Below are 17,145 nucleotides of genomic sequence, written 5' to 3' on the forward strand. Positions count from 1 at the left end.
AATCTCTCGGCATACAATTGTGCTTTGTGTCGAGATGGTCTAGAGACGAAACAATGAGAAATTGCCACTCTGCTTATTATTCATTGCGACCCGAACGAAGCAGAAAAGAATGCGAATACGAATTCGGGAGCAGTTCTCGTGCATAATAAGGCGATGAGCTGTCGATGAATGCAGTCCAAGTCGAATGAGCGTGCCGTATTTCAAATATTTCATATGCGCGAGCGTAGGCTAATGTGAATTTCGGTGCGTAAAAAGGAAGACCATGATTTCGACACCATGGCAAAGAAACCCGATAATAGAAGGACAAAAGCTATACGTGCTTAATTAATGAAGTGACTTTAATTAGTCAAAGCGTCTTTGTGTCTGCAAGCCGTGGTTGGTGTGCGCGATACACTGCCGCGATAGAATGAAAACCGAATTTTATAGTAAGTGTAAAAGTGATAAAAACACTTGAATATTCAGTCGTATTGTAGCCGTAGATGAGGGAAATGTTAAAATGTGTTTTCTGGGGCCACTTTTAACATGTTAGGTAGCAGATTTCTACTTCAACACTTCCCTCATTAGCGGCCGTTGCAGTAATTATTTTAGTGCTTCTGATGTTGTGATTACTGTGTTGAGTTGTGTGTCATTTATGAAAAATAACCGAACAGAGGTGCTATTAGCTCAAACCCAAGGATGGATAATTTTTTATCTTCTTGAGCCTCCGTCTTCCCGAGAACTATTTACTTGTTTGGGTAGATGCAGGAGAGCCTCCGTAACTTTCTCAATGCAGCCGTTTTATTCCTACATTTAAGTCATGAAGCGAAGCGAAACTCTTGTACTTGCGTTTATAATACACATCTTTTTTTTTTCTTTTCTTCTCCTTGCGCAGGCAACGGCAGCTGTGACCAGGTGATCATGAGCAACAGCTCCAAGAACGGCACCATCACGAGCCCAAACTACCCGAACCCGTACCCGCCAAGCACGCGCTGCAACTACCACTTCCAGGGGGAAGGCAAGGAGCGCGTCCAGATCAAGTTCACCGACTTTGACCTTTACATGCCTCACGAGGGCATCAAGGAGTGAGTCAGCACTTTATTCTATCCTCTGCTCGACAGATCCCGCAGATCGAAGTGGCCAGGCTGTTCGCTGCGCTAAAAGTTCATGGCTTCTTCCGATTCAAGTGTCTTAAAGGCTTCGAGGTTTTCTGCCTTTTCAATGTGCTAATGCAGAATATGCTCACTTTATCACGGTTTTTCGTCTGCCACTACAGCAGTTTTCGCGTAATCTTCAAACAAGAATAGCGTGAAAATGGCTAAAAATGGCGATATATCTTACACTGCGCCTGATTCACGTGTACGTGACTTCAACAAGGAAAGACAGAAATTTCTGGACTATAGTGTGGTTGACTAGCAAATAAATTTGTAGGCGGTTATTAGAGATGAGGAGAAGAACATATCAATAAATAAAAAGGACATCATTCTGGGTTCCCTGAATGTGCTTAGAAATGAAAGTGGCGTACGTCTGCACTTGTGGTGTATTACTTGTGTACTTTTATATTCTCCAGTTCTTGTGAACCTGTTATGACTTAAACATGTCGTAGCAACCTCTATTTATTACACCATCGAGACTACTATACGCGATTGAGACTGGATTTTTTAATTCTTTAACCAAACTCGTTTGCAGCACTATACATTAAATTTCAAAAGGCACTCGCCCATTCTCGTTATCACTTTTATATCTTTCATCACAAGGAGAAAAATGTCCGTTTCACTAAAAACGTCGCAAGCTTTCAACTTCCGTATACGCCCGCTTGTACAAGAAAAATGCTCATGACAGCAATCGCCATCATTTACATGTCGTTCGGCACGCACAGTGTTTTTTTTTGGCATTAGTTTATTATAAACTAGATACAAAAAAGCGGCAGCAACGTGCGCTCGGGACCTGTCCACGAATGTCTACGTCACTCAGCAAGAACGCGACACGCTTCCCTACCTCCTTCTTTCATGCGTACACGCCGAAACTATTTGTCACCGACATCCATTCCTCTTTCATTTAAATCACCGCACTTTTCTACCGCACACTGGTGACACAGAGGGGGCTGACAAAAAATTCAAGGCGATGTAGGGGACACAAGACCCGTCAGGGTGCTTTTTCATCGTACCCGCGTTAAAAGAAAAGACGCCTGCCGCGAAGCGACGGCCGGACTTGGCTGTCGCCTGTTTTCTGTTTCTTGAGAAGACGCAATTATTCATCCTCTAGCGCACTCATGTTAACAAACTTGGCCGTTTTTCTTATCTTCTTCGTTCGCATAGTTTTCACGTGGGCCGTGTGTGGCGACTATCTTTTATCGCTCGCTCTTTCGATAACAAATTGAGGCCGGTTACTCTCGAAGGCCACTCTCTCTAGAGCTCAAAGTGGACGCCAGTAAAAGAAAGCAGAGCGAGAAAAAAAAAAGGCCAGATATATTGCATCATTGAGCGACCCCATAGGCCCACCACGTCGCTCGCGTCGCATATAATCGAGCTGAAAGCCTTCGGGCTTTAAAGGATCTTCCGGTGTACCCGTTCCGAACGCAGGGCGTTCGGCTGCAGTATGGTTCTTCGGAAGCGTTCTTGATTTTCGGTCGTTTGTTTTCTTTGACTCTTTTTCTTTTATCTAGACACTTTTTTCCTGCTCTGCCGTGACCGATCTCCAGAATGCTGTGCTCTCTGGGAGGATAGGTTAAAGTCAAGCTTTCAGGAGATTGTTTCAAACGACATTGATGAAGCAGCTTCGTTCCAGCGTTGTGGCGTATGCCGCTGATTATGGCGCTCTCCGTTCGAGTTGAACAATGCGCTGGTTTCGGAGAGCCTTTAGCCGCCCACGGAGAAATGACGTTTTAGGGGCGAAGCTCCTTAAAGCGGTACCCGTTCGCCCCTCGTCTTAGTACGTAACATGTCTTACTCTTTGACCTGCAAGGTGACGCCGGTGGGAGATGTCTCCTGTGTGTTGTTGAACAATAAAAATTCGCAGCGTGCGCATTAACTAAAAGCCGAATTCTCCTGTCTCTCATTCCCCAATAGCACGGCCAATGGCATGTACGTTGAGCACTATCTGACAACAAAGGTTTGCTACGTTATACTCGCTTGGTGTAACCTCCTTGGTTTTAGAAAGATTTAGCGAGCGTTGCGCCGCATTGACGTGAATACATTGAACTTGTATATACCATGAACTCGAGGTGGTTAAAGGTGGGAAGTAGACACGAAGCGCAAGCCGTAAGAAAGTGTGCGTGTACCACCTCTCGTTTCGGGAGTAGGCACGTGACTGGAAGCGCTTGGAGGAGAAAGGAGACGCGTCTTTTTTTTTTTCTCTTCCCCCTAACAAGACAGGAAAATGAAGTGGGTGGGCACAAGTGACGACGTCTTTAACGGATACTGTAAGCGAGCCAATGTGCGTCCTGTAAAGCGTGCACTTCTGTAATTATTGTCGTTTAGCGGCAGAGCCAGCTTTACAAAAACTTGTGATTAAAAAAGTTTTGTCAACGGCATTTTTTGACACTTTAGGAGTGTACCTAATTTGTTTATTAAAATTACATAGCTGAAAACTATCGTAACTTTCTCACCCCCCTCCCACCTGCGAACACCGTTATCTAAGAAGCAAGTATACTGAAAGTGCCCAAAAATAAGCCAAATATAACTGCGCACTATGACAGTCAAGGTCTGGTGTGAAAAGGCCTCCCGCTAAGGTAGCTTAGCACGTAAGGTGTCGTGCTGCTAATCTCGAGGGCTGAGGTTCAATTCCAAGCCACAACGACCGAATTTTAGTGGGTTCGAACTGCGAAGAACAAACGTGCGCTTAGATTTAGGTGCACGCCCTACAAGAAATCCAGGTGGTCGAAATTTCGTGATATCCCAACTACGGCATCTCTCATAATCATATGATGGTTTTGGGATATAAAGACGCAGCATTTATTGTTAGCTGAATACCCTTGCAAATAAGGTACCTAATTTGTGCATTAACGTTGGCAAACGCTCTCTTGTTGCATTTCTGGTGTATGTGGTCAGAATGCTATACGGTACTAGCCTGGAGGAGACGGTTTCTCAGAATTAATGGCATGGCAGACTGCTATTAATATGCACAGGTACAACTTATAAGGGTGCGGGGGCTGCTACAGCCGCAGTAGTCTGAATAAATTAAGCTGATTTATGGTGTACAATAATAGCACAAAAAGCCGTACATAGAATACTGTGTTTATCTTTCGGTTTTGTGTAGTCAAGACTTAAGTGCAGCAGAAGCCAAATCGAATAACAGCGCGTGGGACATGAAGCCAGAACACAGAGACATGCTTCGCTCCCGCTTCATCTGTTTCGTTTCGTTCCACGAGCACTTTTATTTAACTTAGACATGTAGCAGCTTGTCAAATTAAATAGGCGTACGACAGGCAAAGAGGCGTAGATTCTTTCATAGCGACTTTCTTTATTTCTTTTTATCTTCAGTGCAGTTGGTCTTCAGGCATCCCGGTTTCCTGTCTTTTATTCACCATGTTGAACACTTGTTTTCTATACATCATTTTGTATTTGATTTCCGCTTTTGAAAAGGTTTGTTGAGCTATTTCGACTACCCTTCATCTTGTCAATCAATCAATCAATCAATCAATCAATCAATGTTTTTTATTAGCGTCAGAAGTGTACATTGTGAGTAAGTATGCAGGAGGAGGTCCCAAGGTAGTAAACCGCAGGCGTGACCTCCGTCATTGGTGCTCAGCGAACTCAAAGTCAATAATCACGCGTCGACTTTTAAGCCACATCAATCTAGCCTTAATTCGATACTCTGTCTACAAGACAAAGATGTGTTCAGCTTATTTGTTTGTTTTTTGTATGGTAACACCGAAGGGGTGTTTCTTATGGTTGTTTCACTTGATTGTATGTATCTTATATCAATCCTATGTACCTATGCATTGATCACCTTGTGTTCTTCAGCATTTTAATGTGGTGAAGGGTCAGTTTTAATTTTTATTAATTGATTAATATGTGGGGTTTAAAGTCCAAAAACCACTATATGTTTGTGAGAGACGGCGTAGTGGAGGGCTCCGGAAATTCGGACCACCTGGGGTTCTTTAACATGCACCCAAATTCGAGCACACGGGCCTACAACATTTTCACCTTCATCGGAAATGCAGCCGGCGCAGCCGGTATTCAATCCCGCGACCTGCGGGTCAGCAGCCGAGTACCTTAGCCACTAGACCACCGCGGCGGGGCAAGTATGTATGTATGTATGTATGTATGTATGTATGTATGTATGTATGTATGTATGTATGTATGTATGTATGTATGTATGTATGTATGTATGTATGTATGTATGTATGTATGTATGTATGTATGTATGTATGTATGTATGTATGTATGTATGTATGTATGTATGTATGTATGTATGTATGTATGTATGTATGTATGTATGTATGTATGTATGTATGTATGTATGTATGTATGTATGTATGTATGTATGTATGTATGTATGTATGTATGTATGTATGTATGTATGTATGTATGTATGTATGTATGTATGTATGTATGTATGTATGTATGTATGTATGTATGTATGTATGTATGTATGTATGTATGTAGAAAACTTACACGTTCGCGCAGTACTTATGCACTGTTCCAACACGTGCGCGACTGTAAATGTGACGCAACAAATAAGAAGCGTGTCACGTACAATTTCGGCGCAGCTTCCATGTCGTCCTGTTAACACACTCGCGTTTGCTTTGCTTTTGGCTGCCTCCGGCTCCGTTAAACGTTACGAGGGCCTAGAGGTCGCGAACCTTGCCGACGTTGTTATTACCCTTACGGCCGGAAGTACCATCCACAAGGACGCCGTCCTCTTCCGGCGAAGGCCTTGAAGTGGTGGCGGCTGACCCAGGTTCCAGCCGCATCGATCGACCAGGTGAAACTGGGACGCGGTGGCAGAGAGAAACTTGCGCTTCTCTTGAGCCGCGCCCGCTTGTTTCCTGCATTCGCAGCGATGACCAACGTGCGGCCGCTCGTTGCGGTGATGCGTGCAAATCAAGGCCAGCTTGCGCAAGCGTCGCACAGCTCCGTGCGTTATGTCCGAGTCGGCTGCGCTGTCAGACAATCAGAAGAAACCTGTAACTCCGCGCGTTCAAAGTGCGAGTGTCTGGTCAAGCTGTTCTTTTTTTCAGTTACGCTTGAAAGGCGGCTCGCCGTACGAACCCCCTCGGCTCCACTCGTTCTTGCAGCCGGAGATGCTGACCTACTTCTTGTTGTGTCTGGATCTGTTAACTAACTTCGTCTGCTTAGGTCAAGTTTCTGTTTTGAGTTTACGGTTTCTGCTTCACGCTCTGCATGCTGAACAGAGAAACTGGACATAGGGAATAAGTCCTGATTGATTACCCGCCACGATGGTCCACTGGTTATGGGACCGGGCCGCTGACCCGGAGGTCCCGAAATCAAATACCCGGCCTTGGCGGCTGCATTTTCAGTGTGAGCGGCAATTCTCGTGGCCCGCGTACAGAAATTTACGTACAAGTGAACTCCGGGTGGTTGAAATTTCTGGAGCGCTTCACCACGGCGTCCATCATAATTATATCGTCGTTTGGGATGTAACCCCATCAATATTATTTATTGTGAATTCAAATTGATTGATTGATTGATTGATTGATTGATTGATTGATTGATTGATTGATTGATTGATTGATATCGCGACAATGAAAACCTGCTTCGGTCTCCTGCAAATGCTTAGCTGATAAATCTGATTTGGTTTGTCATTGCAGAAAAAAGATCCACCGTGTTAGCTTCGGGACTAATGTGTATCCGTGTAAGCTCTAGGACGCGTGTATCGTTCCCGACAAAGGTGGCCGTACATCTGTGAGAGCGAAATGTAAGAACTCTATTGTATTCGGCCGTGGTGCGCGTCAGAAAACCTTAGCGACGCATATTAACCCCGGGTTTTCCACAACGGTGTCCCTCATATTCGTATTGTAGCTCTCTAGCACGTAAATAAATTAAATTATTTGAATATGTACATGCAGCACTGCCAGTTGAACTTGTTTCGTTTAAAAGGTAAATACACTCAGAGGTGTCTCGTTCGCTTTTAACTATAGCTGCGTGTCCGTGAACCAGTATTATTTGGAGTTCATTGAGTGAACTGTGCAGCCGTGGCCACGCCTGTGTAGAGCACTCGAGCAGCCGGTTTTCGCTCTGCGGGCCGAAACCTTGAGGCAGTTTTGGGCTCTTAGGAAACAGGGTATCAAGAGCATGCGCGGCCTAGTTGTCAGGCTGACCACGTCGGAACCTGATACTGCCTCAATATTTCGCCCCGCAGAGCGAAAACCGGCTGCTTGAGCGCTCTACACAGATGTGGTCGCGACTGTACGTTTCAGCTGGCGCTGATTTGACTGAATTCGATAAATGACGAATAGTAACCAGTCATTACTATTGCTTCAAGTGTGATCCAATCAACGTGCGATTAAATGAATGACCCACTACGCGCACTATTTACAAGCACCTTCTCTTGTATCGCGATAGCAAAACAGAAACATAGAGAACTAGACAATATCTCAATGCACTACGCTGTCCCATGATGCGGGCGCTCAGTGAATCAGCACCTTGTTGTAGACTACCGTGCGCGGTGCTGTCCAGACAGCAAAAATTAACCTGTTCTTTCTGTTATGTTGCCTCCTTTAGCTGTCTACCTCATTATTCCGACCACTATCTGTCTAAGCCACTGAGCCATCCCTAATACAATAGTGAAGTTAATACTCTCTCAGACTTCTTAAAGGCCGTCTAAATCGTCTACATCAGCCACGTCAGGAAGCGGTAGGCATTTTCGCGATATAAAAGTAGAACCCATGACCAATTGCTATACAGCGGAATGCCAGGGCGTACTAACAAAACGTTTGGATAGCAAGTAAAAATGAAGGCGTATTCAATCTCCGCGTGTGTTGTTCACTGCATTTTGCTGACACGACACCTTGCCTATCAGTAAACTGAATCAGGCTTTATTAAAGTTACGTTTCCAAGATATGGGCACCAGTGTTCGTAATGTCGTTACCGAAATAGGCCTTTATGCAAATTTATGGTTGACTGCAAAGCTTTCCTGATCTCTTAACTGTAACACAACAAGCTCCGACAGTCACTGCTGGTCATCGCGTAGATTGGGCCACAAAGTTTAACGAATTCGCTTGTTTGTCAGCAAATTCGAAGATGAATTTTATTAACAAAAGATTATGATTTCAGTTCGCAAAATTTAAAGACTACGAGGCACTAGGAAGTAAAGGTCATGAGCCCAAGCTTGGCGAGAATTTCGCTTTGTTGAAAATCAGTTTTATGTTTACGGTCTGATTTTTAACTCGCGGTGGCTCATGTCACCCGCGAAATCCATTAGGCGTAGCTAAATTGCCCAGTTATCCGTGGTTTGAGCCGATGTTGCCTTCTCGTGCTTTTCTGTAATGTTATGCTTAGCGCAGCTTCTATTGCCCTAAATGAAAAAGAGTTGTAACGTTCGTTCATTATCGAGGCAGAACGCTGCGTCGATATGGATCATGTCTGGCGCCATGGACGAATCGTATATAATTCACAACGACACGATGCGAAAATCAGTATGCGATTCGCCAGCATGTGTTAGCAAACAAACGAGGCCGTTTCGTAATCGAATAACGAAAATACGAGTAATCAACAAAGGGCTGGCTGATACGAATAACGTCACGTTCATCCCTCGGCCGATAATCAAGGGGAAATGCCGCCGGCGCGCTATCACCCAATCATGCAGCGCCGTTGGCACGCATCCTATAGCGTCCGCGCGTGTTTTAAGTCATCCCCGAAAACAAGCCGTTTCGAAGCCCGGTCACGTTCGCCACTGGCAATTTCCTTTGAATCCCGAATGCGGCGCCAAAAAAAAACTCGCTCCACGACTCCCCCGTGAGCGCGTGAATTATGACTAGCGGGGAGAAACGATTTCTTTTTTTTTTTTTTCGGACACAGCTGCAGCTTTCCTATGCACGTCTAGCAGCGCTCCCTAATCACGTGTCGGACACGTGCTTACGGGGTTTTAAGGACGACGTGTGGACGACGCAGGGTGATTATCCTTTCATTACGGAAACAAGCTCCTCTGTGCGCAGCCCTCGTTACGATTGTGTCTTGAAAACAACTTATTCACGGCGCATAGTTGGTACTCGTTATAAGAAGCAATTACAGCAGATAGGACACATGCAGCGCTGGGCGGCAATATTATTTAGTAGTATTTATGGTTCTTCTTTGAGTCGTTTGTGTTATTGGCGGAAATTATACGGAACCGTAAAATCGAACCGACAATCAGGTCAAGGAAAACATTAGGGGTTATAATTGTTGTGTTTAACTGTATAGTAGTGATTATGAAATAAATTGAAATGCATCAATTAGTGAGGACGTCGTCGCATCACAGCATCGATCACAGAGGCCCTGCAAAACCACGTCAACTGAAGAAAGTTCTCAAAAATGGCCGGGGGAGGATAGATACATAAACTACGAAGAAAAAGAATATACCTTTTGACTTCGTGTCGTCTTAGGTGAGGACGTAAGGACCCTATTGAGTTTTTTTATCACTTACGGCACTAGCTTAAAACTATATATCCCACTTAAATCGCGGAAGAGTACGTTCCCGACTATCACTGTACACTTTGTTGTTGTTGTTTTTTCATCACCACCGACGTTTGACGACATGTAGTGGGCGGTTCTCATTCCCCTTGCGTAGCCACCTCTCCCATAGTTGCCATATTTAATACTGACCCCGTAAACCTTCACGTTGCCGCTGGCTGAAAGAACTTCCGGTCGTTGTCTCCCAGGTCCCGGAATGCAACGCTTGTTCGTGAAATTCCGCTAGCGTTGAACGAGCCTGGCGTCGACCCGAGAAAACGTCGGGGCACCAGTAAGCGTTTATTCTGCACCCCGCGTATACCGCTGCAACGCCTAGAGAGGCGTCCGGTGTAACGAGCACCTCACCAACATAAAGCTACCGCATACCTCCGTACCAGCGCCATATTCTCTGTTTATATAGTTATTGCGTCGACTCCCGTAGTAAAAGCGTTCTCCTCTTACAAGGGTAGGACACCAAGATTGCATGCGCCGATAAAGGCTGTTGGGCTGAGAGTTTGCCGAGCCGCCTCATCTGTTTTTACCGTTCTTTCAGCCGCAACAGTTCAGCGTTACGACGTCGCCTGTGTCATTAGGGAGTTTTAGAATACCGCTTGCAAGCGTTGCGGGCGTTGCGGGCGCCATATGAGTTTTAGTGTAGCGTTTGCCCTGCTGCGAACTGGAACGCGCGATCGCAGCGACACCGTAGCCTCGAAACCAGCGCTTGCGGGCCCTATGCGGGCCGCCATCACCGCACGGAATTTCGCAATTTTTGCGTGCGGTCCGCGAACGCGAACGCCGACTCGCGTTACGACGCACGCGCAGTGGCAGCGAGCGCACCGCAAGGGCCCACGGTGCGCTATTCTAAAGCTCCACACTCCTTGCGACGGAGGCATAGAGAAATAAAAAAAGGTGAAGAGGGGACACTCCCGTAGACCCGTTTTCCGGGGGTGACGGTAGACCCCAGCGGCCCAATCGACTCTAGCACACCTGGTGGTTGGTTAGAGCAAGTGGCGAGCACTTCCTGTTTCTGTTTCACTGGCGCAAATTTTGAATTTTTATTTTTTATTTTTATTTTTTATTTTTATTTTGATTAGGTTATAACAAAGAGAGATGCAGGTAGTGATAGTTCACTAAGATTTTATTCCTCGCGCTTGTTCTTGTTCTTTTGTTCACTTGTTCTTTTGGAACAAGTGATCAATGTATATATCAGTAAAGAGACAGAGTATCCGCAATGTTTTATTCAAAGGCAAGGTAGAGTGCGAGACTATAAAAAGCACAATATGACAGAGGTAGACAACAAATGCATCTCGCCTTACAAATAAATTGTAACAAATATTGTAACAAATACAGAGAGAACACAGACAACGCACACATCGCTAGAGTTGGCAGAAGCCGAGAAGCTGGTGAGGTATGGCACACAGCGCCAGCGGGTAAGTAAGGATCTATGGCAAAAACACAGCGCACAGTGCTGAAGAAGAAGGAAGAAGTGACATATACACAGCAATGAAGTCGCGAATCGCGCCTGGGGTTAAGCAAAATAATGTATAGAAAAAAAGAGTGCACAGAAACCACACGACACAATATAGCAGAAAGGCAAAGCTCCAGTGTGCTGGCTGTGCTTAAGAACAGCTAGCCCAAAATGAAAAAAAGCAGACTTGATGCCTGCTTGTCCTCAGAAAGGTAGGGCTTTGCAGCTTGCTCACTACGTGAAAGACAAAGTTTATGCTACAACACTGGCAGGTCTTGTGGCTCTTCTTATCATCAAAAACATAAGATCCCAAGTGATTTGCGTCTGGGTGTTGCTGTGACGCTTGCGAGCTAAAATAGATTGTAGTCATCACTTATCCAGAATTGTGGACCTTAATTGGTGTTACGAGAGCGGTATTACAGGGCTAATAAATAGCAGAAGGAAACCACTTTGGCTCATTATTTTTCACAAAGGCTCTACATCGTACGTTATCACTCACAAGCTAGATAAAAATAAAATGGCAGCGTCCGCAGCCCCATCAAACGCTACAAGTTTGGATATTCTTTTGAAAATTTTGATGGGCGAGATGAGGAGGTTGATGAGAAGCTAAAATACAAAAAGCGTGATAACGTGAACTGTGCCCACTTCATACTGTGTTCTTTACCCGCTCGAAGACATTTCAACAAGCGGTTTTGTTATCAATATATTACTTGAGCTGGAGAGATAAAGCATACACAGTGACCAAGCGACCCACAGTAAAGTGTACAGTTCGCCCACATTTGCTACAAAAATACAAACAGGATACCCAACATTCTTTTTAAGGTTATGCAAATCACTTCGAGCGAATACACAGTGTCCCTACTCCTCATAGCGGGTAACCAAAGCAATGTATGCAACTAATGAGTGGTTAGTTTGGTGAGGCTGTCTCCGCAGTCTTTTGATAGTTTTCCGCTGTGCTGCTACTTTGGCTTGCAGATGTTTAATGGTTTGCTTGTACTTCATTGATGGAGACATTGTCACTGGCACACAGGAACGCACTGCAATAAACAAAAAAATGGATGTAAAATCGAAGAACAACTAATCCCATACGAGCACTTTCCTCGCTCTTTCAGACCCAAGGTGCACAACTTTCTGTGGTGCAAAGTTTTCGATTCCACTACCTTAAAACAAACCATTCACAATGTTGACAATGCACAAAAAAAAATGAAAAATCACTGAGAGCCCATCCTTACATTTTGTAAGTGCACACGTAGTGTCCTTTTAAGGATAGTTTCCTCAGAATGTCCTAAAAATAAAATAACACATTAAAAACAGCTGCAATAAAAGCATAGTCACCATTTTCTCTGCGTGAAGCTGTTGGCGGAGACGTCTTCTGGAGGGTCTTGTGAAGCTTGTTCAGTGCCTCGGACAGTGCTGTCGGAACAATCTTGCGAGCGGCCTGCGGAAGTCTCTATATCAATCCACTCTGGTGTTGAAGTGAACATACAACTTACCGGTCACACAAGTTCCTTTTGTGACAGCTGAACGACTCGTTAAGGTTTTCTCCGGCAAGACGAAGTCAGCAGAAGTTCTTTCACCAGCTACAAGGGAGCTGCCACCTGCAGAGGTTTGGTCAACAGTCAATTTGGGTAAAAAAAAAAAGAAATCGCGACACTGAACGCACCCTGTTCATCGGGGCACCTCAATGTGTGGGAGGCGCTTTTTGAAGCCTCTACCGCAGGTCCTGAAGAAATGAAATTACGACAATGTGTCAGTAAGAGGCGTAAAATAACACAAACTGAAGCTCATCCGCAGTGCAGCTTCTGCAGTCATGTCACAGTCACTATTTGAAGCGACGCTCGGAGAACGTGCATATATGTGCAGTTGGTACAAGTTACAAAGCTTGTAGCATGGGGAAACTTAAACAGCTCTTTCAAATGCGCAAATCGGTCGAACGTGGAGGAAAAGAGAAGGCACATCCTTGGAAACAAGTAATTTGTGATTTTTGGAATTATCAACAGTGCCAGCTTTCACCGATGAAAGGTATATGTACATGTGCACTCAGGCTTGAAGATAACGTGAAATAGCCCTTGAAAGTCTTTCAAAACAAGTTGCGCTGGTCAAGAGCATCAAAAAACGACAGAAATGTAAGGCTGCTGTTAGGAAGGTAATAGCCCATAGTTCACAAAATTTAAGACTTTCCAAGTGTTACTTCTATAGTGAGCTTTCTACACCGGCTGCAAAGATCTTCGCGGTTAACTGTCGCCACTCATTCAATACAAGTGGCTGCTATTACACATATTTGAGTTTCAGTCAGTCACTTACATGGTGCAGCTGGTTGCTAACTGGGAACAGACATTCTTGTAAGCCTTGTGTGCCCAGGGTCCATGAAACTTTGAGCAGTAAAATGGCCGCTAAAAAACCCTGTACGTTGCGTACAATAGGCTGGCCGGCTTACTAAGGAGATCATCGCGTCCAGCATACTGCATCCATGCTTTCATCCTGCATTGGCAATGAACTACCAGCTGAAAGAGGAAGTGCTTGAATAGTGATTTTTTATTGTTACCCTCACTGAGCAAGTACGAACAGTAAGCCTAAAGACATACAAACCATACAAAAGCTTTAACACACCTGCCGTCCCGTGGTATGCGGAAGAAACTCGTCCCAGGCTTCTTGTAGGTTTTGCCATTGTTGAAGCACCACGATACACAGCAGTAGCTGCCGTAGCTTGGACCGCCGGACGGCATGGAATCAGCGTGGTCTGAAAATGCTAGTAAGTGGATGCTTCGCTGTCAAATTACGAAAAAGATATGTGCACGTCATAAGTGTACCTTTGAATGATTAGCTAATTGATGCACAATACAAAACCAGTGATACATCTCTGACCCATAAAACTCTGACTTACAAAGATAGACGTCAAGACAACGTACAAAGATCTTCAGAAGTTTCTAGGGCACTATCCCTTGTAATGCAATGGTATCGCGGCCTGGGAACTTTAGAACACCTTCGTGCGTACGCAGTATCAGCACAGTACATTGGGAAGAAAAATCGTAGTTGAAATTTGTGCGGTAAAATTATATTGGAAACGTCAAAAAAATTTGTGGGCAGCTTGCACTAGTGGCACAAGGCTAGCGAAGAAACGAAGATGATGGCCACTTGGCTAGTCCAGATTTGCCTCCGGCGCACCAAGAATTATTCGTGTTGCGAGCCTTCGGGAAACGTGTCGTGAAGCATGCGAGGCCCAGCGAACGCTTCTCAATATTTTGCACCGAGCCACCGAGCCTATGACCTAGCTGCCCAGCTATGCGGGGGCGCTGCGAGCGCTCGATGGTGACGGACGCACTCCACATCGCCTCCGTAGATTTTCTGCTATTTCTGCGGACATCCACCTTGGTACCCCTTAAACTTGGATTTATCGTCACCGCCAAGTTCTCCGCTTCGCCTAGACAACACCTTCGTCCAGGTGGGTCCAGTTTTGACAACTTGAGGGACGTCCTTCACTCCCGGCTACAACGCCGCCTCGCTAAGGGCTCTCAGCCCGGCGACGGCGGCCGCTAACGTGGTTACGGGCTATGATCCTACCTCAAGCCAAATGCTGTCCATGGAGATTTCATCCTCCGAAAACCCTATGCCATCAGAAGATGAATACCTCGACGACATGGTGAAACTGTGGCAACGCAAGCAAGCGAAATCGAAGTCTGCGTCTCAACAACAACGAGACGCCACGGCGGGCCACCATTCCCCAGCCTTGCAAGGAACGCCGGCGCGCCATCCCTCCGGCGGTGCGCCCACCTCTGCTCCGTCCTCGCAGCCAGCGAAGCAACGCAAGTGGCGTCCGCGTCAAACTCCTCGCCTCTCTCGCGACGACTACATCGTAGTGCTGAAACCTCGCGTTCCCTGCGAGCTACGCACATTTCTTCCGGCCGATCGCGCGGGCGACGCCATCCGCAGCTACCTCGGCGACCGGACTACCACGCAAATTTAAGTGTGGCCAATATGGGAACAGAACATCTTGGTCTGTAGCACCACCATTTTGCCTATGGCACAGCGACTCCTCGGGGACTTCCAGCTGCAAGTGGGGGATCAGCAGCTGCCCGTTCGAGGCCACGCCAAGGCACCAGGGGATACATGCAAGGGCGTCATCAATGTAAACCCTGCTGAAAGCCCGGAAAATATAAAGTCTGAACTGTATTGGCCTCAAGGTACTATCCTTGCGATCCGCAAACTCGGAGATTCCGCGGCGGCGGTGGTGACTTTCGAGGGCACGAAGTTACCCCGCTTCCTCTTCTACCACTGCGTGGCGACGTATATCCGCGCCTATAAGAAAACGGTCCCTGTATGCAACAAGTGCGGTACCATTGGTCATTGACCACCTCAGTGCCCTCACGCCGCTCCAACCCAGTGTGCCAAATGTGGGACCCCCGCACCTGCAGGTCTCAATGCCCACGACTGCCACCCCAAGTGCCTCCTCTGCCACGGCGCCCATGAGACTGGGACCAGTGGCTGCACGGCAAAATACCGAAAATATCGGAAACGCAAGCAGCCCTCAACATCTCCTCGAGGAACCACCTCATGTTCGTCACAGCCAGACAGCACCACAAACCTCCATCATTCGGCTCCACCACTCCACGCCGACTCTCAAGCATTCCCACCGCTCGAAGCACCAGCGGCGGTACCTCAGGTGAGCAGTTGGGCAGGGAAAGCTGCTTCTAAGCCTCTCTCACCCCCTTCTGTCGATCCTCCTTCTCCCGAACTTGCGGCCCTTCGCCAGCAAGTTGCGGCACTTCAAAAGCAAAATTCTCTTTTAACTAAACAACTCGAACTCTTAAATAAGCGACTTCAACCCCAACAACAGTGTACTGCAAGGCCATCCGGTATTGCCTCCTCTGTCCAGGCGGCTACGCCAGCTACGTCCAAGCTTAGTCCTCGCGCTAAGTCCACTCCCATTAAACCGCCGGTTCAAGCAGCCATGTGTACTCCAGCACTCGGAACCGGTGCCACATCTACTCCAGAAGCTCTTGAGGCTCCTGGGGCACCTCAGGTTCTCTTGCCCGCTAACCAAACTCTCCCTAGCGAAGAGCACACCCCGTGCGTAGAGGAACGCCTCACGCGCGTCGAAGCTTGGATTAATCACCTCCTCACCAGCTTCTCGGTCCAACGCATAGTAGTAGAGGTTACCCAGGCTATTCAAGCCTGGGCAATCACCCAGTTTCAACCCAAGGCATCGCGTTCCCGCTCCTGCTCGGTGAGCAGTGAGGGTACAGCTCCACGGCGTCGTCGTAAGGTGGCTACCACCACCCCGCCGTCGGACAATCCGGCCTCCGTGCCCCTCCCTGCCTCTGAGGATTCCGAGCGGGACATGGAGGACCAAATATAAAACCTAGGACAGTCACGATGGCTACCAATCGTACGTCCCGTTCAAACATTGCGTCTAAATTCGAGATCATACAGTGGAACCCTGCAGGCTTCGGGAACAGGCGAAAGCGTTCACATCTTTCCCTTTTCCTCAGCTCACTTGGCTCTCAGCCGGCCGTCTTGGCGCTCCAAGAGTCTGGCCCTGCTCCATTCCTTTCTGGATACTGCTCCTATGTAGGCGGCACCACCACATGCCTCCTCGTGCATAAAGCTTACACGGCGATACAGATCGACCTCGATCTGGATCTTCCTTACGACTACTGCATGATATCATTGCTGTCTCAGCGGAGGGGCCAACCATCAATACATATCTTAAACGTGTACTGTCCCCCCTCGCCTTGCGAGGGCTTCGTTTGCGCATCTCTTCCATCGGGCACTGCGTATAGCGGCCCGACAACCACTGGTGATTGTCGGGGACTTTAATGCCCCCAGGCCTCACTGGGGCTACCACTACGAGAAGGCCCAGGGCAGAAAGCTCAAGGAGCTCATTTCCTCGCTGAGCCTGACGCTTCTTACCGATCCGGCACAACCCACACGTTCCGGCAACTCGGTCACGCGAGACACATGCCCCGACCTCTCCCTCACCCGTCACATCCGCGATGCTACATGGGAAAATTTAGGCGAAAACCTAGGCAGCGATCACTTTTTACTCCGCATTTCGTTCACGCCGCGGCAGAAAATGCGCCAACACTG

At 46.9% G+C, this 17,145-nt stretch overlaps 1 protein-coding gene across 2 annotated transcripts in view; it reads left to right on the plus strand.

Moving 5' to 3' along the window:
- LOC142817695 (suppressor of lurcher protein 1-like) overlaps window positions 1-17,145 on the plus strand; it is a 238,064-nt gene that overhangs the window by 152,135 nt on the left and 68,784 nt on the right. For both annotated transcript variants that reach the window (XM_075895048.1, XM_075895047.1), the window contains one exon: window positions 872-1,061. In XM_075895048.1, coding sequence (XP_075751163.1) covers window positions 898-1,061 — 164 coding nt within the window. In that variant the 5' untranslated portion in view covers window positions 872-897. The remainder of the gene's footprint in view (window positions 1-871; window positions 1,062-17,145) is intronic.

This window comes from Rhipicephalus microplus, chromosome 5 (genome assembly GCF_043290135.1).
Source record: "Rhipicephalus microplus isolate Deutch F79 chromosome 5, USDA_Rmic, whole genome shotgun sequence".
Classification (NCBI taxonomy): Eukaryota; Metazoa; Arthropoda; class Arachnida; order Ixodida; family Ixodidae; genus Rhipicephalus; species Rhipicephalus microplus.